At 36.7% G+C, this 17,776-nt stretch overlaps 1 protein-coding gene across 2 annotated transcripts in view; it reads left to right on the top strand.

Moving 5' to 3' along the window:
* The window catches only part of LOC126248950 (uncharacterized), a 226,615-nt gene extending 217,327 nt beyond the window's left edge, over window positions 1-9,288 (top strand). For both annotated transcript variants that reach the window (XM_049950482.1, XM_049950481.1), the window contains exon 7: window positions 688-9,288. In XM_049950482.1, coding sequence (XP_049806439.1) covers window positions 688-2,598 — 1,911 coding nt within the window. In that variant the 3' untranslated portion in view covers window positions 2,599-9,288. The remainder of the gene's footprint in view (window positions 1-687) is intronic.
* The last annotated feature ends 8,488 nt before the right edge of the window (window positions 9,289-17,776 follow it).

Genomic DNA, 17,776 nt, shown 5'->3' with positions numbered 1-17,776 from the left:
GTATCACAGCATTGTTTACTGTTGAAATTTTTAGAGCTTACGTTCCTAAAAGAGTCAGGTTCCTCATATGTATCACTCGTGAAAAGACCATGAAGGTAAAATTAGAGAGATCTGAGCCCACTCAGAAGTTTACCAGCAATCATTGTTTCGGTAAACCAGACGTGACTGGAACAGGAAAAGGGGAAATGACATTGATACACAACATGCAGTCCACCACACACCATAAGGGAACTAGTGGGATATAGATGTAGATGAAATAAACTTGAGAATGAGCCATGCTGAAAACTAGTAATGTTTAATAAAGTACAGTTTTAAAATACATCCTGGTGGAACTTACTTCAAATTCTTTCAGCACCATTTTCATTGCAAAGAAAAGAAAGTGTGCCATTCCTGCAGTAAAAGCAGCTGTGCTGATTTAAGTACACCAGCTGACCAAAGTCCGGAAAAATCAGTTGCACAATATTGTTTCTGCACTGATGATATGAACTTGGTAGTTGTAAATGGTTTGAAGCTTTAGAAGTTTATTTTTGATTTTAATGCTTTGATTGCCTTCAAATGTAATTAGTAACTAAAGATTTTGGGTGAATCTGTTACAGCACTGATAACCATTATCGTAGTCCGAACACAGTATTTCTGGGCTTATGTATAGTTCTCACATTAATATACTTTGTTTTTTACTTGTTTCAGTATATGTGGGTGATGCCATCATCAAGTGCCAGATGTGCACAGCTTCCTCGTGCTGCTGATAAGGTTCCTTTTTATGCTGCTCTCAAGAAATTCAGAGATTATCTCAATGGAATAATTACAGACCTTGATGAAACAGAGGTAGTTTTCACAGACTCTAAGCTGAAGAACTACTTTGAACCGGAACTGAAAGATGAGCCAAAGGACGAGCACAGTTTCTATGGTTATGGACGAATTCCTGCCAATGATGAGCTGACTGATCTGAGTAATGCAGTCATGAAAAAAGAAGATCAGCCACCAGCTAAGAAGAAGAGAGGAAGGCCAAAGAAGATTAAATCAGATTGTGTTGAAGTAAAAAAACCTAGTGCCGAAGCACCGAAGAAAGAGCCTAACAATGTTTGTGAAGTGCCAAAGAAGAAAAGGGGCAGGCCAAAAAAAATTAAGACAGAGGATGTAATTCCAAATACTAATGGCCTTATTGACCATACAAATTCATCAACAACAGTTTCTAATAATTGTTTCTCTCCCCCTATTCAGTCACCATCTAGCTATGGACAACAGAATTTCTCACCTTCATATGGAGGACACTCTCATTCGTACTCCCAACACCCTTCACAATCACCATCAGAAATTCCTAATTATCATCACTCACCTGTTCCATCACAGCAGCATTATACACAGTCCCCTCAGCCACCGTCACAGTCCTTCACTCACTCTGATCTTTCATCTGAAATCAGTGCAGCAATTTCGTCTGAACATAATCTAGGATCTCCATCACCAACTTCTCCAAGTCTGGCACCTCCTGATTTTGAACCTCCGAGTAGCATGCCAGAGGAAACAAATGATGGGCAGCAAAGTGCGGCTAGAACATCAAAGGAAGAGGTAATGGGAGAAAATAACCAAAATCCCACTGAGTGTCGGTTTTCAAGTCCTGCACCTCCCAATGATTCCAATAATCTAGGTTACCCAAATTATGGGAATTTCCAGACAAGTCCAGATAACCATTCTGTTTTAGGTTATACAGGGACAGAATACAATTCAAAGAGAAATTTAAACCAGGATGTATCATCCAAAAGTTTATCAGGGCTTGAATCTTTGGTAGATCAAATTCCAAGTATTGCAGATGGTGAGGCCCCTCATAGTACAATTGGAAACGGTAATGTTGAAGAGCAGTTCAGCAATGGCCATATTCCTACCACTCAGTTTAATGACAACTCAGGGTACCTTGGAGGCTATTCAAGTGGTCAACAGTACAGTGCAGCGAACGGTCACAATTCTAATAATTATAGTCCACATTATACAAGCTCTGGTTCAAACTACTCTGTCAGCACATCAAACAGTTATAGTTTGCATCATAGTAATGGAAGCATGAACTTTTCTGTAACATCACTTGCAAACAGCAGTACAGCAGTGAATCATGAAGCAGGAGGACAAGTTTCTAGTTCATTCTCTGTCAGCAGCTTAGCTTCCAACTATGCACCAATGAACTCTAATGTTAATACGTACCCCAATCTAATTGGTGCACCACACCCAATGGCCAGTCATGTAGTGAGTAGTGCAAATGGAATGTTTGGCAATGGAATGAGTGGTGGAATAATGGAACGAGCATGTGGTATGGGCAGTTCGATGGGAACTCTGGGATCACCTGTGGGACTTCACAACCCCATGAGCATGGGAACACATTCTTTGCCATATCCATATGGTCAGTACTCTCATAGTGCTCCACCGTATGCTGGAGCATCTGGAGGTAGCTTTCAGTATCCTCCAGCTCACAGCTTGCATGTGCCAAGTCCAAATTATCCATACCCGTCCCCGTACTCAAACAGTACCTATCCTCAACCGAGCTACCTCCCAAATCACATGCTTGATCGATTAAAACAGGACAGAATGGATATTGGGTTTGGTAGTTTTTGATAGTTATGTTAATAATGAACAATAAGAAGAGGACTTTTCAAGAAACAGTTGCAATCTAACAACAGTTATATGTGCATTTTGTATGTAGTGACAAAGAAGAGAATGATAAATTCAGTGATGTGTGCATGTAATCCAGTGTTTGTTGTATTCTAAAATTTATATTTAACTTTATGAAGATCTACTAATACATTGCAGTATGGATGCATAGCTTTTTTAATGTGATACTGTTAAAAATTACTATAACTTGTACAAAAATAACAGGTGTGTTGTTATTTGACTGCCTGTTTGTTTTTTGTTTTTGTTTAATCTTATGTTGTGTTTGAAAATAATCACAGGGTATATAATGCCAAAACTCGTCAATGTGCTAGAGACATGGTTTTGTATCTTATGGGAGCTTCTAAAGTCTCCACTGTAAATTTCATGACAGGCTTCAGTACTGTGATTTTTAAGATCTGCCACAAGGCTTTGTTCAGAAATATATGTTGATGGATCTCTATGTGCAGAATTTTTTGAGTTTTCATGGCAGCTGGCCTATAGTTGTATTACTGTTTCAATTTTTTCCTCTGTAATTCATGTGTGTGTGACTGAAATGTCTGTACACAACTTTGTACATTGAGTCTCTCTCTCTCTCTCTCTCTCTCTCTCTCTCTCTCTCTCTCTCTGTGTGTGTGTGTGTGTGTGTGTGTGTGTGTGTGTGTTTTGAATGCACATATGTGTGCTTGGAGGTGTGTGAGCATGCACATTCATGTGCACACATGCAAATATGTCTGTCTGCCTGTCTTATGACTGTCTGTCTTATGTCTGTCTGTCTTCTCTCCAAATGTTAGATGTGATGCATGTATGACTGAATATTTTTCTAAGAATGAAAATACATGGGAGTGGTTAAACAAAAGCTTTTAGTAGAGTAGGTGAAGTTACCAGAATTGTACAAATACAGAAACTTGATTGTACTGTTTTATGTCAATGGTATGTAGTACATTGAATGGATTACTGTTTTAAGACTGCAGCTGCAAATCAGCATTGACCATGATTTTATTAAGTTGGATGGAGTTCAGTCACTGAGGTCAACAGAATATGACATTTTCAGTTAGAATGTCTGGGATTCCTGCCTGTCATTAATAAAAGGTTTGAATTGTTGCTGTGACTATTTCTGTACAATAACCTTGTTTCATTGTTATGTAATTATTACCCTTTGTAGTTCCATATTGTGCTTTGGTTGTTGAGAGAAAATTGTTGTAAAATTTATCCAAAATATATTGTAGGTAACTGAAAATAATACAGAAATCTCTTTGGGAATCAGAATAAGAAAACTTATTAATACCTACCTCTGCCTGTCCCATGTGATTGGAATAGCAGTTCATTCTACAGATGACAAGGATGAACTGAATAATTTCAATAAACTAATTAAATTCTATGATTTGTAACCTTGTGAACAGTTTTAAGAAAAACTGTATTGTACCTTGAAATTATGAAGTCTGTGGTTTCACCTGTATCTCAACTACGTACCATTTTAAAATTTTATAACTAACATTTTAAATGTGGAAGAAATAGAGTGACTTTCTGTTGTTTCAAATGCCTTTGATCACTTCCAATCTTGATGGCAGATAGTACTGAGCAAAGCAGTGAATCATTAACTTGTTTGCACAATGGATTCAGTTTCTGTTCTACAGTTCTAAATAAAACATATTTATTCTTATGTTCAAAATAGTTATTTGAAGTTTGGTTTGTATAATAGGAGCATTTGTCTTTATGAGGTGTGTGTGCTTAAGTAATAAGAAGAGAGATCTGTCAATGAATATGCTGAGACATTAAGGACTTTTACACTTTTCATTGAAGAATATAACTTACACTGTACCAGGTTTTCATCCCCTGGAAATTCTTAGCTCATGAGAATATGTGTTGTACAAGAATAAAAGCAAATTGTTACTATTAACACAAATAATTCTTCCTATTTCTTTTAATGTCTTCCTCCTGTTGTTAGTTTTTAGTATCACTAGGTGCTAATGTGCACTCTTTTACGATTTTCTGATATTTGTTCCTATGGCTATATCAGTTATAGCTGTCACCATAACTGGAAAGATGTAAAGTGTTAGTATAACAGTGTAAATGGAAAAGTTTGTTAAACCTAAACATAACAATATAGCAATCGATGTTGTTATGATAATTGTGAGAAAAAAGTAACTTCCGAAATAATACAAACTTTTCAACAGAGATGTAGTAAATTTATATTCTGTTCTGTATGTTATATATGTTTATCAGAAAGCCACCATATAAATGAAGAGGAGACTTAAGAGAGGAAGGTGCCTAGCATATGATACATGTCTGAATATTTGTTTTCTGAAATATCTCACTTATTTCTCTTGACAGTTTATTTATTTACCTGTAATACTGCTTTAACAAGAGCAAGTATGTGTAACTCTGTGTTAAGTTTGTGTGTATATAGAGATTATACTGTAGACATACATCTGTGATACATATGTCAGATCTATGACACAAATATGTCAAGATTTTGTTATATGATAAACAGGATCACAAAGTTAATGTGTGCCCCATGGGCTATTTCTGGTCACAAATTGAATGGCTGTGGTTATTATGTCTGTAGTAGCAATAGCTATTTCCCATAACTGACCACTGAAAATTGCCCCTTCTGCCCAACAGTCCTGCTTAGCATAAGCTGAATGTGAGAATGCCTCTGCTTATTGCTGCATTTTACTTCTTCACATATGTTTAGTTCTGTGATGGGAGTTTCTGCTCCAAATAGTGAAGGCAGTTTTGTTCACTGTATAATGCAGCAATGATAGGTAGGCCATCTTTATTCATCACCAAGCTAGGAAATCAAGGAAAAAGATTAATCAAAATTAAAAAGTCAGAAACAAATATATGTATCAAAGCAAAGTGTAGGCAGGAATTGATGATACAGTGTTGTAGTGATGCTCTAACAAATTAAACATTCCTTTTGTTACAGAGTGGAGGTGTGTGTGGGACTGTTGTGAAAAATGATATTAAAGGATAAATCAGTGCAGAACTGAAGCAGTGAGAGAAATTGACCCATGAGCCTGTATAATACAAATAATAATGTTGAATATGGTTTCTTGCTTTGCACATAACTGAGCTTGCTTTTCTTTTTTCTTTTTAATTTCAGCTTTTATCGTTAACCAGCTTCCCTGCACTCTGGACAAGTTGTAATGATACAGTTTTCTAATGTCTCCTGCCTCCATAACTTTTGTGAACAGTTTCATTTATAGGCAGCAGGCTTTAACTATGATCTATATTAATAGTCTTGTGAAATAATACCAGATTCTAACTGTTCCATCAGTACTGAATTCACCAGTTATTCAGTCCAAGTTCAGTGTTTTCAATGCTGAGGAATGTTATCAGCTATTGTCTTATTATAACAAAAAGTCTTGGCAATAATGTTTAATGATTTGGTGAATCAATATAAACCTGTAATCTGGAAGCAGATTTGAACCCAGTTGTAAATGATTACAAAACAATTATTTTTCACTGTATCGCCCCATGTGCTTCCTTGGCAAGAAAACATTCAAGTGGATATGCTTGACAGTTAATAACTGTATCATATTTGCAACTTTCTTGCCATTTCTGCAGCTAGGAAGCAGTGCCTATTTTCTTGGCTTTTGCATTGGCAGTTGTGAATCTAGCAAGAAGTTTCACAAATCTATTACTTTCATTCTGGTTAAATTTTTTGAAAAGTATTGAATTAAACAATAAAAGTAACATCTTTGTACACCTTGAGTTACAAGTTTAATATATCTTATTCTCTCTTAATCTGTACCACTATCACAAGCTACTCCTCCTCCTCCTCCTCCTCCTTTAGGAGGATATTCTTGCTTTACATCAAGGTCTAACTCTGTTTGTAAGCCACTTCTATTCTTGTGGAGCCCACCTAAAGTAAACTTTATTTCTGAAATCCTAGTATGAACAATGGAAGAATTCTTTGCCCTCTCTCCCCAATTGTGAATCATATAATGTGCACATCTGTGGATGAAACTAAAATAGAATCTGAGAACATATGAAGCATTTCATATACAGACTGGAAAACTGCTTAAAACCAACATCCATGTTGGTTGGCTTGCAGCCGCAGTTATTTGCCTGTACACACTGGACCCAATTCACTTTTGTAGGTGCCAAGTACTTACTTCAAATGATCAGCCTTCTGTTCCCTAAAGCAGTGGTTTTAGAAAAAATCATTTACTTCAGTAGTTAATGTTTCTCTGCACTTTCAGAAATCTGTAAACTCCATATGCTGTCAACATTGTGTAGTGTAGAATCATGGATCCATTTTTCTGTGATTTGTTGGTCAAATGTTGTTTGTTATATGCCCACACAAATAAGCAAATTAATAACAGACCACCTTGCACAAATATCTCCATATAGTAGCATATAAATTAATTTGATAGAGAGAATACATGTGAGCTCATCTCATAGTTATTGTGGGGTGTGTTACACAATTACAAAAGAAACTTTAATTACAAAGGTGCTTTATTATCCAGAGAATTTGTTTCCTGAAGACGAAGGTGTAAATTTGATTGTTCTACAAATTTTCTGTTTACTGAATGATTTCTATTCTACCTGCTTGATTTTACTGTTCATTTTTAGTCTGATACTTACTCTCAGTATCCTGTGTTGTAAATGTTTTGTTTATTTATAACTATAATTTCAAGATTAAATATTATCAAGAAAAACAAAAGTTATGAACAATAGGAAAACAATTGTTTCAACCATATTTGTTGAAGGGAGGGCTAAAAATGCCACAAATGTCTTTTCTTGGTGTCAATCAAGAACAAAGAACACAAGCTTTGCAATTTTGCAGAAAATAGTAAGGAAGATATAGGTACATTACAGAGGGGAATAAATTACAGGACTCTAAGAGATGAGATACCAATTCCAGAGACAGCTCTGAACTACTTTAACGATGTGCTTCTCCCAACTTGAACTTTTAAATCACTTAATCTTGTGGGATTTGTGTAACTATAAAAGAAAGAACATTTAGTTCAGATGACTCTGGCTCATAAATAAGTATAAGAAAAATCAGCTCATTCTGTACATGTAATTGCTTGACTTTTAATATGCTTCTCTGAACTCGAACCTGTAAATTACTTCATCTTGTGGGTTTTGTATAACTACAAAAGAAGGAACATTTAGTGCATATACCACCTGCTCTTTAATAATTATCAAAAGTGTAAGAACAGCCAGCTAATTCTCTACATTTCAGAAATTGCATTTAATTTTAACATTTGTGTTAATACTTGCTCTAACAGATCAGTGCTCTCCCCTCTACTCTCATAAATTCCCAAAAAATCTCACAAAATATGGTTGTCAGCTGTTTTCTTGAAGTGTTGAATAATATATTGTGCAGAACACCTAAGAAACTATCAACTGTTAATTACGTATCATGAGACTGAAAACTTCCATTGTTTTATACTCCCACATATTTCAGTTGTTCTTTTTTGTCTATTTGTTTGGTAGCACTGCACATCTGTTGTTTTTATACAATTTATGTGTGTAGGAATGTGGTACTGTTGTTGGCTGGTAATAAACTGAAATAAATGTGAAGGTTATTTGTCAAATATTTTTACTGTGCTCTTCAAATGTGTATTTATTTCTACTTATTTTACTTTTCTTTATGTGCAGCTATGTTTGACAAATTTATTCAGATTTAAATTTTCAGAGACAGAGGTCTCAATGATTTTTCAGTTTATGTAATAGTGCAGTGCCTAGCTCTTCTAATTGAAAATAATTTATTAATTGCTTCTTAAATGTAACTGTATATGTTCAGTAAAAGGAACTTATTTTCAGCATTAAATAATGAGATGTGAGTATATTATAGATACTTATATGTCTGTTGTTTTATTGTTATATTGCACAAGATATTTCGGATGTGTATATAGTATAATAGTCTCACTCATTGAGACCTTTTTATTTCAATGATCCTGAGGAAAACAATCTTCATCCTCTGTAAAAAAAAAAAAAAGTTTTTATATCATATTAATGAAAGAGCTTATTGAAGGTCCATAAGAAAGGAACAAAGGAATGTGTAGTTTGACAGTAAAATTTTAACACACAGCCCAGAAAAGTTTGAATGATACATGTGACTGCATTTTGCTTGTGTTTGTAGGTGACTGAATACATACTTTTGAGTTCATGCACAGTATTCCTTTCCATCTAGAGAAAAATTTGTGTTAACATCACTGGCCAAAACTGTAGTTCATTGATCTTTCATGGAACAAATTTGAATGTGTCTGAACTGAATCATTGAATTTTCCTAGACTTGAAAACTTCAGGAAAACAACTTACTGATGTGTTGGTGCATAAATTCTTCAGAGCTACTGTGATGTATTATGTCCATACCAGTCAACATTCTGGCCTCAAATGTGAAGAGTGTGTTGTATATCATATGCAACAACAGTGAAATTCAAGTGCATTATTATTCTTGTTCAGAGTGGTGTGTTGTAAGAGAGCTGTTTTACAGACCACAGAACTCCGCCAAATTTCATTAAGCTACCAGTGGTTGGCTTAATGTACAATATAGCAAAACACTTGGGCTGTGCACAAACTTAACAGAACTATGCCCCTGATGTAATACTGGTATGTGATCTTTTCACTGTCCAATGTGTAAGGGACAGTCTATAATATGCTATGTTTTCAAAAATAAAGAAGTAGTTTATATCACTCCTGCAGTCTTGGTGTTTCTCATTTGTGTTTTTCCAAACTTTTTAACAGTGCCTCAGTTTATTATGTCAATAACACATCCATTTCTTCAAGTGCATAAAGTTAAATTGTGTAAACTCATGATATGAGACTTGCGTCAAGAATAATAGATGTTTGTATGGCACATAAAGAACACAAAACCAGTTACCTTCACTTGACCACACTTACAGATCATTTCATTACACAGAGAATGGTTGTTTGTTGTGTTACTCTTAGTAACAGTGAATTAATCAAAGGGGACCAGAATAGATTTTGATCAAATGCATAAATAATTTCTACATAAATAATAAGAATTTCGTGGCCTCATCATAAATGTGGGAAAAAATATTTGTGACCTGGCTTGAAGGAACTCTGAACAGAGTGTGGTAATGAAATTCACACACATCATGGTTTAGTTTTGGAATGTATGTTCTCCTACTTGACAAAAGTCAGACACTGGCACGGTAGCACCTACAGGCATGGTTCAAACTCAGAAATTTAGTCTGCCATTTGCATTGTTGAAAGACATGAAAATGATTTTATAGAACTAAAACACTTGTTAATTGTCAGTTAAATAACAAATATTCTCTAATGGGTATCAATTATTACCCTGAAAGCTGTAGCAAGTGTTTTAGAAACCAAGGTGAGACCAAATGTCTTCAGGCATTCTCTACGTTGGTATCCCATCTCATTTACGAAACAAAAGACTGTATGATACATTTCCACCAAATTGCCAGCCTTCAACTAAGTAGCTATTACCTCCAGTCTTTCACCAACATGAAAGTTTACCATGAAGATAACTTATAACTTTTCTGAATTGACTAATAGCATAATCTTGTGACGAATGGATCTGAATGGTTATTTGACTTATTGTGTTCTATGACCATGGCAAAAGTGCTGAGTGCAGTACTTAAAAAGCAGCTTAATGTACTTCTGTATGATTTGTATTCTGATGACAATAAATTTCTTCATGACTCATCAATTACATGATGAGTAATGCATTGTACATGACCTTTATTCTCACTGTAGCAATCATTGACATTGCCTGATTGGTCAGTGTCAGCAGTACGTTTTCCAAAGAGGTAAACTGTAAGAAGTTTGAAAAAGCATAAGTACAATTCCTTCATTGATGTGAAGTCCATGTTGCAAGCTGGTAAATGGCTTTGTGGCCTTCCTGCCAGGCCTCAGTGCATTTTAGTAAAAGTGATTATATTTTTACTTATATCAATTTCCATGGTTATCAGCTTACTTCCAGGGAATGAGGTAGCCTCAAACTAAATGACTCATAAATGGCAAGAAATCCCAAAATTACAATCTGCGTTTAATACAAGAAACCTTTTCCATTGCTCAGATGAGGGTCTGCCCACAGGGATGGGCTTGTGACGTGATTGCCCATAGAGAACATTTCAAGCAGGAAAAGGACACATTCACAAGCTGACTGTGCCTGCTGGCCAACAATGTTTGTGAGTCCAAGGTAGAAGTGGTAAACCACAGGAAGCCTAGTAGGGAAAGCCGAAAATGAAAAGACCCTCCATTAGAAAAAAAGTAACAAATATTGACGTCTTGAGTGTACGCAGAAAAGGCATTCCTACCATTTACACACTCACATAACAATAGTCTGCAGGGTTTTGTTCACAATCTTAGTAATAAGTAATACATTGATAATGGTGAGTGCTACTTTGATTTTATATTGTCTAAATGATGCTGTTGTCAAAGTTGAGAGTGTCTGTTGCTATTCTAGTTCTTAAATCAGCACCGTGAGATCATCTGAAATTTTCAGAGCAAATGCTGCATTTTTCATTATTTCAATTTCTTGAAAGTTATGCTAAAGCAAAATAGTAAGCACTGATGTAAACAAATTATAATAGTAATAATAATAATAAACAAAGAAAAATAATAATAATTATTATTATATTTCAAACAGTTCATGTATTTTACTGTTATTCTGCACCTACACCTGCCAGAATCCTTGTGAGGACAAATGTTTCTGATACATTGTCTTTTGAAGTGATAGCATTGTGCCCTACTAAGTGATTCATTGGGCGGAAAGAATGTGACAACAAGAAAGAAAATTTGTTAGCATGATTATTTACTAACCTGCGTGATTCCAGTATTTAAGGCCCATTGATCTTATGTGTATGAATTATTTTTAACTTTTGGTTATGAGAAATTCATTCTTTTGAAAAACCTAACATAGACTCTGTTAGTATGTGCCAGACTACAAATCTAAAGGTCCGAAGTTCTATCCACATTCAGTCATAGAGGTTTTTTCTGTCACTGATCACTTCTTTCATATCTGGCAATGATGTGTCAAAGTGAAACATAACAAGTTGCTCCATGTCTCAGAGTCCACATTAAAACTGTAGGCATCCCTATAATTCTCTGGGTAAGAAAGGTTCAGAGGTTAGAGGAAAACAAGGATATACCTCTCGCAACAGGTCCACATGCAGTAAAGGATTGTGGCGTGTGAATGGACCTTCAGCTTGAGGACAGCTTTGCTTTACGTAATGAAGTAAGAATAATTCTGGTTTTTCTGTCAGGAATTCCACACATGAGTTGATGAGTAACAATCTGCAAGACTCGGAAAACATGAATTTTGCCTTTTGTGTGCAATGCTGTTACCTACTGATCTATGTAGGCGAAATCAATCTATGCAGTTTTAATTCTACTACAACCTCTCAACTACTTTCCTAACTTCACAGATGCTCTCTTGTGTACCGTACTGGCCTAGCACTCTTTTCTTTCAGAAGTGCTAGTCCAGCAAGGTATGCAAGAGATGTAGGAAGTTTAGGAAGTAGGAGTGTCAGCTGTTGAAGGCTTGCCTCTGTGTTCAGGAAATGGACATTAGCCTCATATCATATTCAGGGTTGCTGGTGAAAAATTTTCAAGCTTTAAAAATGATAAAAAGAGAGGACTGAAAAAACATTTAAGCAAAACTGATTTGTCTTTGGAAGAAAAAGTTACTGATCATTGGGTAGTAAGTACAGCACACAATTTTAATCTGCCAGGAAGTTTCAACTCAGTGCACACAGTGCTGGAAAGTTGAAAGTTCCCTCTAGGAATATAGATCTCAACTATAATCAGTTCAGACTCTGAAAATGCCAGTGCTGGAAAACCTGACTCTTACTTTTCTCACATGACACCCTGACAGACATGGATCATGGCAGTCAGGTAGCTGCTGTATTTCTCAATTCTCGAAAAGTGTTTGACCTTGTACTGCACTTACTCATATTACCAAATTTGATTGTATTGGGTAGCAAACAAAATGGATTGAGGATTTGTCGTTGACGAGGATGCAACACGCTGTCTTCAACACAGAGTCATCACCAGATGTAGAAGTAACTTCAGACATGCCCCAAGGTAGGATGTTGGGACCCTTCCTGATGATGTCATACATCAATGGTCTGACAGCCAATATTAATAGTAATCCCAGATTTTTTTTAGATGAGGCAATTATTTAAAATGAAGTACTATCTGAAAAAAGCTGCACAAATACATGTATTCAGTCAGAGCTTGATAAGATTTCAAAGTAGTACAAAGACTGGCAACTTGCATTAAGTGTTCAGAATGTAAAATTATGCACTTCACAAAATGGATAAATGGAGTTGCCTATGACTATAGTATCAGTGAATCACACGTGGAATTAGGCAACTCATACATGTACATGGCAGTAACAATTTGTAGGGATACAAAATGGAATGATCACATACAATCAGTTGTTGGCAAAGTAGATGGGAAACTCTGGTTCATTAGTACAATACTAGGAAAATGGAATCTGTCTGCAAAAAGGATTGCATTAAATACACTTGTGCAGTCAATCCTAGAATAGTGCCTCAGTGTGTGGTACCTATACCGAACAAGACTAAGAGGGGATATCGAACATGTACAAAGAAAAATGCAGCACAGTAAAATCTGAACTCATAGGCTCAGACGCAGATAGACACAAACCATACTATGAAAGCCTACTTACAAAGTTCTGAGGACGAGCTTTAAGCAACAGATGCACTACATCCCTTTACATATCACTTCTGGAGGAATTGTGAAGATGAGATAGATTAATTACAGCACATACGAAGGCATTTGAGCAGTTGTTCTTCTCATGCTCCATACATGAATGGAATGAAAAGAAGGCCTAATAAGTGATTTGATGGGAAATACCCTTTGCCACACAGTAGGTTATGGAGTGTAGATGTAGATAACCAGGTATTTGTGAGTGCAGAGAAGTGAGGTTGTTGGATTACTATTTATTGTTCAAATAATTTTTTGGCATTAAAAGGAGATTTGAAAGTTTCAAGTGAAATAAAAACAATGAAAAGTAAAGCTAACCACTTGGCATATAGCTGAAGCATTGAGTAGTTCACAGGCACATAAATATGACCAGAACTGTTTCTTAGATTGTGGGTAATGTCCTTCTTCAGATCTGTTTTATTAAAGAAAACGTGGCTATATTGTTCTGGCCAAGTGTACTGTTACTGAACTATCCAGGCATTGCTCATTACAGGCTCTTATTGCTGCAGTTCTGCCTGTATCTCTCTCTTACTGCCCAAACTAACAGAAGCTCTCCTGCATCTCGTGCAGGACTAGCACTCCTGAATAGAAAGGTATTGTCAGTAAATGGCTTAGCCACAATCCTGGAGACTGTTTCCAGAATGAATATTTCGGTCTTCAGTGAAGTGTGTGCTGTTTTGAAACTTTCTAGCAGATTAAAACTTGTGCAACCCGAAGTCCCAGATTCGAATCCCCATCTGACACACAGTTTTAATCTGCCAGGTAGTTTCGACAATGTGCAATCTATTACAGAATGAAAGAGCCATCCCAGATAAGGGATGATTTTAGAGGACAACAACAATGAAAAAGGTGACAAATAAAAACAATTAAAGCGATATTGGATAATTTCAAATTTTAGGAGAAAGGGTAGAGGGAAAAGTACCGCATGTTTATAATTAAAGTGCAGCTACTCACAGAGGTCCAGTGTGGGCTGTAATTACCATATGGCAGCGAAACTTGGTAGCTATTCTAATGTGTTAATGCAGAACTGATTTACACTGGACAAAAATTGGTTCCAATTTTGGCCTTAGGTGCAAATCTGGCACTGTGAATGCAAGGAATTAATATAGAGATGTTTTCATATGTAATGGATTAGGAATGGGACATGGTCAGAAAAGGTCAAACAAGTGAGAAGGCATAATGTTGTTCAACATGAGCACTGGAGACATTGACGAGATGCTGCAGCCATAAAATTACATGATCAACAGTTATTCGCAGGAGTTCCGATGGGATCTGAGCAACGTGTTCCTGATCTTCAGATTAGGTAGAGACTGAATTTGTTCCTGTTAAACATGTTCTTTTAGATATCCCCAGATCCAAAAGTCACATGGATTCAGATCAGGTGATCTTACAGGCCAATCATCTAAAAAACCTCTGAGATAACATGTTTGAGGAAGATTGCATGAAGCAGATCTTTCACTGGGGGAGTGATATGAGGTGTTGCCCCATCTTACATGAAAGCAGTGGTTTCCACTCAGTTCTGCACTTCCAAAGCAGGAATCACGTCCTGTACAATGAGGTCTCGATAACATGCTGATGTCACAGTACACCTAATAAGACCTCTGGGTTTGTTCTCCTCAATGAACTGAGAATTCACAACACAGTCATGAACGGCAGGTGCAGTGGCTCTTTGTGCACAACACGATTTAACAGTACCCCAAATTCGACTGTTCTGTGTACTCACTGCACCCTGTAGTGAAAAACATTCCTCATCATTCCACAGAATATTGCTGTGCTTCATATCATCAGCTTTAGTCCATGCCAGGAACCAAAGAGCAAATTCAGAACATTACTGTAGATCATGAGGTTTCAGTTGCTGCACCATCTGTATCTTGTACAGGTACCAGTGTAAAATAGACTGTAAAACTTTCTGTACTTTTGACCAGGGGATGGAAAATTCTCGTGACACTGCATGAGAACTAGCACTACCTGAGGCACATGCTGCAAGGTTGGCTACAGCAATAACAACCTCGTCAATAACTTTCACCAGCATAGGACGCTTTCCAATTCCAGGTACCACGCCAAGCTCATCCATGTTTTCGAATTTCATTATCATTTCTTTTAAACCATTTAATGACAATGAGCCTCTTCTCAGACCTTTCAGTCAGTGATACTCTCAATGGAGCACTGTAATTACTGCCATTCACATAAAATGGTTACACTAACAGCACACGGTCTCTCTTCTCAATAGTCATACTGTTCACTCACATTATGGCTTATCAAATGACAGTGTGAATGTCATACAAACAGTGTACAGTGCCAGATTTGCACCTGGTAGCCACAAATGGAACTAATTTGTTTTCCAGCATAAATTGATTCCACATAAACCCATTAGCACATCTACCAAGTTTTGCTGCCATATGATAAATATAGCAAACACTAGTCCTCTGTGAGTAGCTGAACTTTAAATATAACCATCCAGTAGATATGCCATTTATAGGCCAGGTGCCGAAAATCTTATCCTCAGTAAGAGGAAAAAAGAATGCAACCTTCACTGATTAAATCAGAGGAAGAGAATATTTCATGTCAATGCTCCAGTCTATTGGTTTAAAATTTGTAATGACTATATACTTGAGGCCGGCCGGAGCGGCCGTGCGGTTCTAGGCGCTACAGTCTGGAGCCAAGCGACCGCTACGGTCGCAGGTTCGAATCCTACCTCGGGCATGGATGTGTGTGATGTCCTTAGGTTAGTTTGGTTTAATTAGTTCTAGGCGACTCATGACCCCAGAAGTTAAGCTGAATAGTTCTCAGAGCCATTTGAACCATTTATATACTTGCAGTAACCTTCAAAGTTCTTGGACATGGTTCCTCTAACCTTGATCTTTCCCTGTATGCATCTGTGCCTTTTTTTTTTTTTTACTAGTGAAGAGACAGTACTTTTTTAGGGCTGCAGGCATGGGACAATGAATGGGAGCAACAGTCAATGACCCTTGGAATGAACAGTTAGATGAATAGTTCTGAAGACTGAAGAGATGAAGTGAGTACACTGGAAATTATTGAGAAGAAGTGATACTTATTGCATTGTAATGCAAAACCATTCCACAACACACTATATTAAATAAATTAAACTGAGATGACAGATGAAGCCAGAGAGTTAACAAAAAGGAATTATGAGAGGGGTTTGTATGACCAAGCAGTGAAGCGCTAAGGCAGGTGGTTTTGCTTTTCTACAATTTTATATATTCTGTACAGTGAGTTTCATTACTGGTACTGCATAAGAAATGAATAGTTTCTTTCAAACACCCTATATCTTTCACAGAGCAAAGTGGTGCAATGCTTAAGATATAAGAGTAGCAGGATTTAAATAGTTATTTTTCCATCCAGATTGAGAGAGTCTACAGTATTTATTTTGTGTAATTCATGATATTCTGTGAGACGACATGAGTCAAAGCTACTTGGTGATGGAAATGAGTCATGGCATGATTCACAGAAAGCTGATAAAAATTTTTAAAAGTAAATCTATAAAAAATAAGTAGAACAAAAGTAGTTTACCATAGCATATACAATAAATATGCCGTGGTAAACATTTACAATAAATAATATGTTACAGAGCAAAGCTGTAAACTACTATGAGGAACTCCTCTACAGAATTATCTGAGTAGCCACAAGGAAGCTTTTCAAATTACTTTTGAAAATCTGCTATTTATAATTCAAAATTTATTACAGTTCTGTTGGCGGCTTATTGAAAATGAAACCTATAGAACAGCACAGATCTTTTTGTAAAATCATCAAGAAGAGTTATCCCAGTTCCGCCACCCCCCCCCCCCCCCCCCCCCGCTGGTGTTCACTGACTGAATGGGGCAGTTCCATTCAAATTTCTCCGTGTTATTAACCACAAATACCGTGAATTAATGTACATGCTGGGATGGTAGTTATAATTCCAAAATGGTTGAATAAGGGCCTGCACAAAGCTCATGAACTTACACTGCGTATAATTCTGATTTGTGCACAGACTTTTTTTGTGAATGCACAGAGTTGCCCCAAAATATAAGGGGCAATCAAAAAGTTTCTGTTCAAAGGCCATATAGTTCAGAATCTGTATGCCAATCAGGTATCATTGCTGTAAGCATTGGAACAATTATCCCATTGACGCACCAGGTTGAAGATACCCATTTGGTAAAATCCGTGCCCTGCTGTGTGAAGAAGTCCGTAAGTGCCTGCTGCACATCCTCGACCAACAGGAATCATCAATCCTTCAAGGCCCTTTTTAAGGGACTGGAGACCTGGTGATCCCCTGGGGAGAGATCAGGAGTATATGGCAGGTGTTTGTGTGTCTCCCATTTGAGTTGGTGTAATTTCTGCTACAACATTTGTGATTTGGAGACGTGTTATCATGAAGCAGCAGCATCCCTTGGCACACCATCTGGTGTTTGTCCTTCAGCAGCCAAGAAAAAAATATGAGCATGTTGGTCCTGTTTGGACA

This window comes from Schistocerca nitens, chromosome 3 (genome assembly GCF_023898315.1).
Source record: "Schistocerca nitens isolate TAMUIC-IGC-003100 chromosome 3, iqSchNite1.1, whole genome shotgun sequence".
NCBI lineage: Eukaryota > Metazoa > Arthropoda > Insecta > Orthoptera > Acrididae > Schistocerca > Schistocerca nitens.
This window is presented reverse-complemented; position numbering and strand designations above follow the sequence as displayed.